Source organism: Stegodyphus dumicola, chromosome 11 (assembly GCF_044657685.1).
Source record: "Stegodyphus dumicola isolate Sdum_Otavi_A_Nest chromosome 11, ASM4465768v1".
Taxonomy (NCBI): domain Eukaryota; kingdom Metazoa; phylum Arthropoda; class Arachnida; order Araneae; family Eresidae; genus Stegodyphus; species Stegodyphus dumicola.
The window spans coordinates 55,469,159-55,482,844 of NC_140778.1; the positions used below are offsets into that span (position 1 = coordinate 55,469,159).

The 13,686-nt window shown below is 33.1% G+C and overlaps 1 protein-coding gene across 1 annotated transcript in view; it reads left to right on the forward strand.

The window, feature by feature from the left end:
* The first annotated feature begins 865 nt into the window (after nt 1–865).
* The window catches only part of LOC118203588 (uncharacterized), a 37,357-nt gene continuing 24,536 nt past the window's right edge, over nt 866–13,686 (forward strand). The window contains exon 1 of the mRNA XM_035375870.2: nt 866–3,878. Within this exon, the coding sequence (XP_035231761.1) occupies nt 1,281–2,579 (1,299 nt within the window). The 5' untranslated portion in view covers nt 866–1,280 and the 3' untranslated portion in view covers nt 2,580–3,878. The remainder of the gene's footprint in view (nt 3,879–13,686) is intronic.

Here is a 13,686-nt window from a genome sequence, read left to right on the forward strand (position 1 = left end):
GCAACTTCCCCTTGATAAGTCTGTCTCCCACCTGCTCAACAATTATTAACTTATGCAACTTTAAGAATAATAAATTTAATTTTTTGGAATAATATCTTTTTTATGGTTTTAGATAAATGCAATTAATTTACATATGCTTTTAGAATTTAAATGATATTGTAAATTAGTTTGCAATAATAATAATTTTTTTTATTTTTATTTCTGAAATTAAAATTTCGTAATTAAAATTAAAATTTTAATTTTATATTTGCTTTTTTATTATATTATTAAAAGTAAGCACTGCTTTTTTTTATATGTGAATAAGGGAAAAAACCAAATATATTATTTTCACTAAAATTGAAATAAGGAATTGTTTACCTGATAGATCAATAGATATCGTAGAGTATGAAATGAAGCCAATTATTCCTTACCTTTAAATCAGGAGTTCTCGTCATTCTTAAAAGCGCAACCTATTTATTATCGTCTTACATGGAGGTTAGATGTCTAACCTCCTTGCTCTTGTATCTTGAGTTAAGTTGCTCCTGATGGCAACATTATTAATATAGCATTTAGAATAAGTTCATATTTAAGTATAATTATATTCTCAACTGAGAAATCGTACTTTAGTGAACGATAAGAAATTTTTTTGGATTGAAGCATTCCTGGAAATCAAGGCATCCTTGAGGTATTCTAATATAAAATAGCTGATATGTCTTGTAAATAATTATCGATTCTTTTATCAAGATAAACACTTGTATTTACACGTGGCATCAAACGCTAAAGAGACCCATCTTAGAACTACGTCGACCGAAGTTTATGTTAAGCAGTTCATTTTACATCCATTTGGAGGAAAAAATTCATCACTAGGTATTTAACAAGGTATATTATCTTAAGAAAGCCAGTTATCGTTATCAATGTAGCACAGAAATAATGTGTTCTGGCAGATTGTAACCAATTATTTTTAAGAGGCAATGTTTAAAAGAGCACATGCAGATCTATACCGAACACAAACCACATGTGTGTGAAATTTAGATTTCATATTGTCGAAAATGTAATTTAAACATGCATATGCTAATTCACATAGCAGAAGAGCCTGATATGATTGAAGTGCGTAAGACTTTAGTTAAATAATTAATTTAGACTCGCATTTGCTTATTACAAACCGTATATATGTGAATTATGTAAGAAATAATTTTGTCGTAAGAGCAATTTAAACAAGCATATGCTTTAACACATGAAACAAGCCTTCATATTTGTTTGAAGTATTTAAGAAGTGATTAATTCATAAGGTTAATTTAAACATGCACATGTTTACTCAGACAGGAGACAAATCTTATGTGTGCAAAATATGTAAGAAGTCATTTTGTCATACGTATGGTTTAAATAGCCATTTGCTTATTCACACTGCAGAAAAACCTTTTATGTGTGACGTTTGTGAGAAGTCATTTGGTGTGAAAGGTTCTTTGATCACTCATATGCTTACTCACACTGGAGAGAAACCTCATGTATGTGAAGTGTGTAAGAAGTCATTTAGTCAAAAGGGTAATTTAAAGAGCCATATGCTTATTCACACAGGCAAGAAATTGCATGTGTGTGAAATATGCAAGACGTCATTTAGTCAGAAGTATTCCTTAAACATCCATATGCTTATTCACACAGAAGGAAAACCTCATGTGTGTGAAGTATGTAAGAAGTCATTTAGTGAAAAGTATAGTTATCACAGGCACATGCTTATTCACAGAGGAGAGAAACTTCATGTATGTGAAGTGTGTAAGAAATCCTTTAGTGGCAAGTTGGCTTTAAACAACCATATGTTTATTCACACAGGAAAGAAACTTCATGTGTGTGAAGTATGCAAGACGTCATTTAGGCTTAAGGTTTCTTTAAACAGGCATATGCTTATTCACACAGGAGAGAAACTTCATGTGTGTGAGGTATGCAAGATGTCATTTAGGCTTAAGGTTTCTTTAAACAGGCATATGCTTATTCACACAGGAGAGAAACCTCATGTATGTGAAGTATGTAAAAAGTCATTCACTCATAAGCGTGCTTTAAACAGCCATATACTTATTCACAATGCGGAAAAACCTTATATTTGTGAAGTATGTAGAAAGTCATTTAGACAGAAATCTAATTTAAACAATCATATGCTTATTCACACAGGAGAGAAACCTCATGTGTGTGAAGTTTGTAAGAAGCCATTTCGACAGAAGTGTAATTTAAACATCCATATGCGTATTCACGCTGCAGAAAAACCTTATATGTGTGAAGTATGTAAGAAATCATTTAATCAGAAGCGTTATTTCAACAATCATATGCTTCTTCACATAGGACAGAAAGCTTATATGTGTGAAGTATGTCAAAAGTCATTTACTCAAAAGGTTAGTTTACTTAGGCATATTCATATTCATACAGAAAAACCTTATATGTGTGAAGTATGTAAAAAATCATTTAGTCAGAAGCATCTTTTCAACAATCATATGCTTGTTCACACAGAAGAGAAACCTTATATGTGTGAAGTATGTCAAAAGTCATTTACTCTAAAGGCTAGTTTACAAAGGCATATTCATATTCATACAGGAGAGAAACATCATGTGTGAAGTGTGCGAGATGTCATTCAGACAGGAGGGTTCTCTAAAGAGTCATATGCTTATTTATACTGGAGAGAAACCTCATGTGTGTGAAATATGTAAGAAGTCATTTAGAGTGAAGTGTCCTCTAAAGACTCGTATGCTTTTTCACACAGGAGAGAAACCTCGTGTGTGAAGTATGTAAGAAGTCATTTTGTTGTAAGGATAATTTAACTAGTCATATCCTTATTCATAAAGGAGAAAATCCTCATGTGTAAAAATGTCCTTTAGTCACAAGGGTAAAAATTTAAAGAAATATATGTTGATCTGCACAAGGGAGAAGTGTTTTGAGGAGATGCTAAATTAGTATCAATTTTTATTTATCAGTGGAGTACAGATTTCTGTATGCAGCAAAGAAACCTCATCTCTTGTGTTGAAGTCAGTCTCAATCACAACAGTTGCCCATATTAAGCGGTGGTCAAAATTCTTGGAATTAACAGAGCCATTCACTTACAGAATATTATATTTAGAGACATTATAGCGTGTGATTTAAAGCATAATGGTGACACTTTGTGCAGTTTGTAAATTGTCATTTGATGCAAATAAGTAATAAATCTTTTATGTCTTTCCAAAAACAAAAAGCTTCATTTATGCAAGATATATCTCAAGTCCTTTTTAAGTAATGCTAACTTAAAGTTAATATACTACTTTCCTGTTCTAAAGGGTCTAAAACTGCTTATACCAATCTTCATTGAAAAGATGTTATTCAGAATCTCACTTGATGTGCTTTACATTTCTTGCACTTTTTCTCAAAATTTGAATCCTTTGCACTGATTTTCATAGCTTTTGTTAAACTCACAGTGTTACATCTGAGACCTACCAAAATGCATTGTAGTGCTCATATGCTTGTTACCACTTTGAAACTTACACTTTACTTTTTACTTTACACCACTTACACTTTACTTTTTACCATGGCTATATTTTTCGTCCGATATGGGTACTGTAACTTCTATGCGTTTTGTGTGTGTGTGTTTTGTGCATGTATGTGTTTTGTGATGAAACACTGAAGACCTGCAGTCAAAATACGTAGTTCCACTTTTTTGACATACTTTTGAGCTAATTAGAGCTATTATCAGCAAATATTATTCTCAGTATTGCTAACCAGCTGCAATATCAAATGTGTCAAGTGTATAACACTCATAAGACTAGAATATGGTTAAGGCAAAGGAAAATGAGGTCTTCTACAATCAAATCCTGGACATACCAGTTAGAGCAACCCTGTGTGTGTAAAGAAAAAATGAATCAGTATGGAAATTCATTTTAATGCAGGTAAGAAACTCAAATATAGTAAATATTTATATAAAAACTGTTCTATGTTTTTTATCTGGTGTTGAAAGAAACTCTATTTTTAATTTGTAAGGATGTACACTTTATAAGCATGAACATCTGTGTACAAAAGAAAGACAGACGTCTCTGCTTCGGTAGCTTTCTCAGTCTTCAAACATTCTGAAAAATTATCATTATTTATATCTGAAGCATAAAAAAATTGTGTCATTTAGTTCCCATAATAATGCAACTTTGAAACTGAATAGAAACTAGCAACATTTGGCACTTGGTCACCATTTTTATGGTTTTAATTCAAAAGGAACACCTTTTTCTAGAACCCATAACAGGTATTTGTAATGCAGAACTTTCATAGAAAGTTGCTAGGTTACTTTAAATTTTTATTTCATGGAATTTATTGAAGTAACATTGCAGTATTTCAGCCTGTTTATTTTATTTAATAAACCATATTTAAAAAAAAATTATAATCAGAAATGCGTGTTGTTTCATTTATCGCAATCTGAGTAGTTAAATGCTATGGAAACATTGTGGTGAATTTGGAAAGTGCATGTCAGATTTTGGGGAAGGGCTTGTGTGTGTTGGATAAGTATGTTGTAATTTTGTGATTTAGATGGTGAAATGTCTGAATGTGGTAAGATTAATTTGAAGCTTTTGTGCGAACAACGTACGTGCAACGCCCTTCCATGTAAAATGGCATCCGAAACGTAATGCAATAAAACATAATTAAAAAAAATTATAATCTAAATAAACTGCATTTTAAATCAAAAGAAAGCAAGTAAATAGTACAGAAATGAAACTATACATTATCTAATCTGCATAATGCAAAAAGGAAATATTGACTTACCTTATTTAGAAATTTCGGCTTTTCATCCGCAGAGAACCGTTGGCGCTTCGGGAAAGAACCCGTTGGTGCATTTTTACTCACCAAGCTCGCGTTTCATCGACGATGAGCCAAGCCGCAAACGTGATATTTTGTAAACATGATTTTTTAGTGCATGTAAATTCAAGTTAGCAGACAAAACAATATATTAAGCATAAGGTAGTAAAAATTCACAGATAATAAGCATGTAGATGTAAAACTAACTTGTTAAACGTAATATACAAACATTGTATTAAATTCAAGTTAGCGCAGAAAAGAATATACAGTCAAAAGTCGTTAATTCGGACACCCATAATCCGGAATGATCTATAATCCGGACCTCAAAGCTAAAATCTTTCTGCGCATGCGCCGCATTGACGCATGTGCATAGGCGTTTTACTCGTGCGCACAAGACATTTAGGACTGCGCAAGTGCAGAATACGTTTTCGCGTGCGCGTTTAATATATAACGGATGGTATAAGCTAAAATTATCTAATTATCTATTTCAGTTAATGTTGATGATTGCGTTGTTCTTTAATCTTCGAATTGGATCCGGCTTATTATTTTTTGCAGACTGTAAGAGCAATTTTCTAAAAGTAAGCTTGAACTTTCGATTATGTCAAATAGAATTTCCGATGCTGGAGCTCCCAAAGGATCTAGAAAACGAAAGTATGTTTCGATGTCCATCAAACAAAAAACGAATTGCTACAAAAAATGGATAAAGGCATATTCTTTGTTTATCTAACCGTTCCGAAATCTGTTTATCAATTTCACGCTGCTCTGCGTGGGGGGGGGGGGGGACATCGCGGCGCGCAATGAACTGGAAGTTGATTTGTCAACACTATCGTTATCTTCAGGGCAGATGTTTTTTTTTATTCGGCTTATAATTCCTTACTAAATGTAGTATTTAATTTCGATGTACTCCGTCTTTGATATGATTTAAATCAAATTCCTCGTCATTATAAATATCACGAATACAAATGAAATAGTTTTCTGGTTGCAATTTTCTAATTTCGGCTATGCATAAGGTATGCTTTACGCATCCGCACGTTGAAAGAAATGTTTAATAAAGTAAACAAATAAATATTAGGCCTCTTTTTTGGTAAATTTTGATAGCCTCTAGATCATAATTGCTCATTATTTTATAAATTACCGTTTCATATTTTTAATTTTATGATTTCTGCATGCCATCTTACCAGATTTAAACTGATGATCTATAATGCGGAAAAATCGATAATCCGGAATCGCCGAAGTCCCGACGAGTCCGGATTAAAGACTTTTGACTGTATTAAGTATAAGACAATATATAAGCATTTATAACGGAAATAAAAATTCATTTGAAAAATATAAATTAGTATTAATGTACTGAAATTAACCTGATAACGTGATAAACAAAAAAAATTTGTCTTAAATTCCAGTTAACACAGAAAACGATATATTCCTTACACCAGCAGTGGTTTGCTAATTTTGATGACCATGGTTATGCATCAAACTATTCTGTCATCTTAGATAATCAATAATCTTTTTTATTTCAACTTAATCATCTATTTATGTCACACCTGCCATCCTCTGAAAGGTTATTGTTAGAAAAGCATTAACAGTATATTATCTTGTTAAAATTTTACGCCAGAAAATTGATTTATTCTCATAATTTTAGATGACAATAACCAATAATAAAAATAAAAGCATTACTTAGTTATTTAAATTGCTGGTTCTTAGAGCTGTTAATAATTAAGAACACAACGTGAACAGCCGTGTTACAAATTAGCATTCACCCCTCCCGCCGTATTTTTTTCCTTTCATCCCGAACCGAGAACCGGCATCTATCTACGAAAATATTTCTATCAATTCGTTGTTAAAAATTCAGAAAAAATAATAATAAATAAGAGAAGAATAATATAAATCTGCAAATGCGAACAACGACAGTGATAATTCAACAAAATGAACGCAAGAGGAATGGTTGCAAACTTCGAACAAGCAAATAGGATAAATCCGCTGAGTTACCAGGTTTGAACTATTATCGCCAAAGTTGGCGATGTTTACATTTACCGTGTTCTCTGCGGAAGTGCTTCCGAAATTTCTGTGTCTTCAGTGTGTGGCACACAAAATTCCTTAATAGCATCCAAAACCTGTCTAAAATTATTTAAACTGGCATCTATGCTGCTGTCACCCCCCCCAGGGGTCGACGTAGAGAACTCTGTGAAGCTACTGGCTAGGATCTGTACCTAGGCAGTCTCGGCCACAGGGGTATAAAATTTATGAACTTGGTGGTTCTGAAGGCTCTGGGAAAGGTCACTCATTGGCTGGCCCCGGAGTCTGGCACATCCTAGCGCGGTGTGGTTCTGGTAACCCGGGGGTCTCCCCCGGGGTCGCTGGGTAATGTCCCGCTGCGACGGGCTCGCCCAAGTGACTGGTAGGAGCATTTGACGACAGGTGTTGCCTGGTGTTGTATCCAGGTGGTGCACTGCTCTCCTGGAGGGTAATAGTGGAAGTTGAACTTCCACGATGTGCCCAAAGGGTGAGTGGACCTGCAGTGAGATTGAGTTCTCGGAGCAGGGAAGCCAAAACTCTTATCTTATCTATGCTGCTGTCACCACATAAATTCACAAAAGTAAGATTTAAATTATCCTCCATTGCCGGACTTCTGGTGGCATTTCTTTTAAAAATCCCTTTATATTACACCCCACATACTTTTGATAGTGTGGATATGAGCTCCACTTTCGGAATCCTTAAATGTAACTGTGTAATTTACTGAGAGATGAAGAAAACGATTTTTCAGAAAGACAATTGTACAACTTCCAGCACTCGGATGTGATCGTGGTTCCAGGTAAGATATTCTGTTAAATTACAATTAAACCTTCACACCGATCAATCAATACTGTCTTTCTCACTCACTCTAAATCAAACAGAAACATCAGATTATTTTGATCACCGTCAGCTATTTCATGGTTATAAAGCACAAAATAAGCATCGTACTTCCTAACTTCAGAAAAGTTTTTTTTTTTTTTTTTTACGCCAAGATCGGCACCAGGAAAGCACAATTTCAAGATGGGTGCTACATAAAACCAAAATAAGAAGTTAAAGAATTGCACAAATTCTGTGTCCATGTACACATTGATCTTTTCTCACTTAAAAAAAAAAAAAAAAAAAAAAAAAAAAAAAAATTCCCAGAATTGCACAAACTAGGCATTGCACACTGCCTTAAATTTGTCCATGTACACATCAATCTATTTTCATTTTAAAAATATCAGGAAGCTAAAACAAAGTTAAAACTATCATGGTAACCAGAAATGAGGTTTCGTCTCTAAAATTAAAAAAAAAAAAATTGTCGCTAAACGAAGGGGCATCCAATTCTACACTAGAGCCCTAACTTCTTTCCTTGGCGATAATCCAAGGCTTACCTGAAAATACAGACAACCCGTGCTAGTACATTCTCTCTTCTGTATACCAATATAATTTCTTGTTTAGTTACAAAGATCCATAGTTCAAGTCCTGTAACTGTTGTTTCTAGAATTCCGTTTAAAAATTTTTTAACAGTAACGTCTCTTTCACTTTTGGCAGCATTATTTCCTGGATCTAGTACTATACTACAGATTTTGCCATCCATTAATTTATTGATGATTAGGGCATTGCCATCGCAATCAATAGCTTCTGTTATCTTCATTTATTATCACTTCTCCACATATCTTTACAAAATCTTTAAATTGGAACATTTCACCCTTCATTAGTGATATCGATAAACCTTCATCATTGCAGCTATCATCTTCACTACGAATTATGGTGGCTGGCAATAAATTTTGCCAAGCACTTTTTAAATTATCTGGAGAAACATCTTCCCATCACCTTGCGATGCTCCACACGGCAAATTTTATGCTAAAATATTTCACATATTCTTGAATAGTCTTGTTTTCATTCAATAAATTTAACATAGATTTTAAAAATGGTACAGTCAAGAGTCGTTAATCCGGACTGGTCGGGACTTCGGCGATTCCGGATTATAGATCATCAGTTTAAATCTGGTAAGATGGCATGCAAAAATTATAAAATTAAAAAAAAGAAACTGTAATTTATGAAATAAAGAAGGTTAATCTTTGGCAAAAATTTGGCGACAAACTCTGCTACACCAACCCTCTATTTTTTTTTCGCCGCCATTTTGTCTTCATGAAGTAAAGACATGTTTCTTTTTTTTTTTTTATTTACTCAAATTAAAAATATTAAACCGTAATTTATGAAATAAAGAGCAATTATGATCTAAAGGGTATCAAAATTTACAAAAAAAAAAAAAAACCTTAATATTTATTTCTGTATTTAACTAACGACGAGGAATTTGATTTAAATCATATCAAAGATGGAGTACATCGAGATGAAATACAACATTTAGTAAGGAATAATAAGCCAAATAAAATAAAAACATCTGCCCTGAAATTAAGGATAGTGCTGACAGATCAAATTCCAATTCATTGCGCCCCTCTCCCGCCGCAGAGCAGCATGAAATTAATAAACAGATTTCGGAATGGTTAGATAAACAAAGGATATGCCTTTATCCATTTTTTGCAGCAATTCCACTTTTTGTTTAATGAACTTCGAAACATACTTTCGCTTTATAGATCTTTTACATATTAGTAAATATATATCGGAAATTCTATTTGACATAATCGAAAGTTCAAGCTTACTTTTATAAAATTGCTTTAACAGTCTGCAAAAAATAATAAGCCAGATCCAATTCGAAGATTAAGAAACTACGCAATATGCAACATTAACTGAATTAGATCATTTTAGCTTAGCTTATACCGTCCGTTATACATTAAACTCGCATTCATAAACGTATTTTGCGCATGCCCACATGCATATTCGCAGCTGTAAAGCTCTTACTCTGCGACGCATGCGCTGAAAGTTTGTAGCTTTGATGCGTCAAAGCAACGCATGCGCAGAAAGTTTGTAGCTTTGAGGTCCGGATTATGGGTGTCCGAATTAACGACTTTTGACTGTACTTTATATTTGCATTTCAGCACAGGCACTATTCCGATATCCATAGGCTGAACGATGGGCGTACAGTTTTGAGGAAAGTTCAATTTGGATACGTTATCTTTCACTAAAACTTAAGTGAAGTATGAGCATAGCAGTTATCTACAATGAGGATGATATTTGCGTCATCAGATAATTCAAATATTGCCAAGCCTCGGATATGAAATGATTTTCAAACCAATCATTCATGAATGCTTGCATTATCCATTCTGTTTTATATAACAGGGAAAATATTTACTCCTTTTAATTCTTGAGGTCATGTATTTTTTCCAATTATGAAAAGTTTATAGTTGTGCATTCCTACAGCATTTGTGCATGCTAAAATTGTTAGACTCGCTTTAGAATCTTTGATACCATTTGGAGCCTCTTCGGTAGAGCTTGCCAAGGTAGTTCATTTTAAGTATATTGCCAGAAAGACCAGTTTAATCAACATTGTAAATTTCATCTGGAGATTTTTGCTGTTAATGAGTTCAGTGCAATAGTTCATTTGCAAATAGTTCAGCAGCTTAGCATGAACTGAAGCTCTTTTACCTGAAATTTTAAGTCATTTTTATTTCACCCCAGTTTTTTTATTGCCTTATACATACTTTATATTGACGATTTTGAAATTTGGTTAGCCAATCTGTCAAATATGTACACTCAGCTTTTAAGTTCACTTCTGCACGAAATATCTTGGCTTAAGCCATTATCTTGACCTGTCAGTTGCAGTCAGTCACTGTGATGCTGTCTGACCCATTCAATCGTTACTTTTGGTGTAATAAAAAAAATTTTTCTCTTATTCATTGCGAGTAGAGTGTCAAAATCCACAAAATATTCAAAAATTTCCTTTTCTGATTTCTGATGTCATATACAGTTGAATTTCCAAATCCATACTCCTCGCATAATTTTGAGACGGATATATCTTTATCCATCTTTTGCAACAATTCCACATTTTGTTTAATGGACATCAAAGTATGCTTTTGCTTTGAAGATCCTATTTCAGCTCCAGAATTAGAAATACTCTTCGTTATTCATAAGTTCAAAATTTAATTTTTATAAAATTACTGTAATAAAAACAGTTTGCAATAATTAATAAACTGAATGAAACCAGAAAGTTGTTTAGGAACAGTGAAATCTGCTATAACTGAAATATAGAGTTAATTTTATCAGTATATAACAAGCTTCCAGTAATTGCGGTAAAAGTAAAGTTTAGGGTACCCCTTGGCGATTTTTGGCTGTACATGGATACAGATTTTGTGCAATTCTTTAAATCATTATTTTGGCTTGTGAAGTGGCGATTTTTCCGCCCGAAATACCGAGTTTGTGCAATTGTTTGTCTTGTTATTTTGACTTTGTGAAGCGGTGATTTTTGTGCCCAAAATCGCCGCTACACTTTAAAAAAAATCCCAGAATTGTACAAACTTGCATTGCACATTCCCTTTATTTTGTCCATGTACGCATCGATATATTTTCACTTAGAAAGTCAAAGGAGGACCAAATTCTACAATATAGGCAAAGAAAAAATACATAATCTCAATAAAATACATTTTAAACCAAACAATAAAATAACATAAAAAAGGAAAAACGTGTTATACATTTAAGCATTCCCAAAAGCAAATATTCATTTACCATGATTTTCGGGTTCGCTTCGTACACCCAGAGCCTTGTAAAAATCAAAATATCAATCATACTCAAATGACGTCTTTCAAACCAGGTACTCTTTTTGATCGAACGCTTCACATAGTGACCATCTGAACCTTTCTTCCTACAAACCCATTCAAATCCATCTAAACGGTTTTTACGTTTGACTTAGACGCATATCCTTCCTACATATAGGATGCTTATAATGGCTTCTAAGTAAACCTTCATTTACACACCAGTCAATTAAAGCCCTTTTCCCCTTTCACTCTAAATCGTACAGAAACTTCAAATTAATTTTACTATATTCGGCCATTCTACTGTCTAAAGAATCAAACCAGCAAACACCACAAAAACACTTACAAAACATCCCATGATTCAAAATTTCCCAGAATCATGCACCCGATTACGTCACAATACTGTTTCCATATCATTCAGCTACTCAGGCTACCATAAATGAAAGAACAACTTGGCGATAAATCAAACAACTTTGCCATAATACAAGGGGTACCTTAAAGTCTACTCTACCCATAATTGCTTATGTTAAAATGTTTCAGTAAAGTTCTGAAATGTTTAAAAAAAGAAAGAGTTACAAATATTTAAATTAACATCTTCTTCTATAAACTGTAATTTACAAGAAAATAATATAATTGATTTATTTATCATGTCTAAAAATTACATTTTTAAACTGATAAGAATATATGCTAAATACAAGAAGTAACATTAGAAAAGTATATTTATGGGTACCATGTGGCTAAAATAGGTGTTTTTGACAGTACATGGATACTGAGTTTGTGCAATTCTTTGACTTGATATTTTGGTTTGAGTAGCTGCGCCACTAATGACAAGAAAAGTATTGCACAAACTCGGTATCCATGTACACATTGACCTATTTTCTCTTTAAAAAAATCCCATAGTTGCACAAACTTGCATTGCACACTCCCTTGACTTTATCCATGTACATATCGACCTATTTTCACTTTAAAAAAAAAAAATCAGAGAATTGCACAAACTAGGCATTGTGCACTCCCTTTGTCCATGTACACATCAAACTATATTCACGTCATAAGTCAAAGGAAGAGTCTCCCAAAAGATGTATAATCTCAATAAACTCAATCATCAAACAATGAAATAACAATAAAAAAAGGAAGTTCATCTTTGCAATACACAAAGGAAATATCCATTTAACTTATTTACAAATTAACATGCCTTCATTCAAACAAAATTCCTTAACAGCATCCCAAAACTTCCTAAAATTATCTGAACTAGAAATCTGTTAAATTCACTAAATAAGAGTGAAAAAATATCCTCCATAACTCCGTTATAGTCCGACCATGCACATTTCCTTCCTACAAACAGAACACTCAATAATGGCTACTAAGTAAACTTTCATGTACACACCAGTCAAGTAATGCTCTTTTCTCCTTTCTTTCCAAATCCTTTAGAAACTTCAAATTAATCTTATCACATTCAGATATTTTACCATCTAAACCAGAAAACAAGCAATGTACTTCCTAACCAATACACAGCACGAGCCCTTACAAATTCACTGCAATCATGCAACCAATTCTGTCCTAATAGGGTTTCCATAACATTTAACTACTTAGGCTATCATAAATAAACCACTACTTGGCAATAAATAAAACAACAACTTCACGGTAATACAAGGGGTACCCTTCTCTCAACTCTTAACCATTAAATTTGTGGGAGTTATATACACATGTTTATTATTATCATTTGCAAACCAGTTTACTGAAAGGACCAAATGTGGTTGAATTTTTGACTATATATTTTGTTACTTACATAACGGAAAAATGTTGAAAGTGATAATGTTGCATGTGTACAGGTTCGTAATAGATTGAATGCAGAAGTCCGATAAAAATTAATAAAACTTATTCGTATCACAAGAAATGTAACAAAATGTTAGTTTTTTCGTCAACAATATTTGTTCAATATCACATCGTAGTTATATTTTAAACTACTCCAAACGTTAAATACAGTCAAAAGTCGTTAATCCGGACTCGTCGGGACTTCGACGATTCCGGATTATCGATTTTTCCGTATTATAGATCATCATAAATATCTGGTAAGATGGCATGCAAAAATTATAAAATTAAAAATATGAAACTGTAATTTATGAAATAAAGAAGGTTAATCTTTGGCGACAAACTGCTACAGCAACCCTATATTTATTATTTTGTCTTCACGAAGTAAAGACATGTTTCTTTTCTTTTTGTTTACTGAACACTTTTTCCAACAATCTGCTAGCCGAATTACACTTGTGCTAGAAAT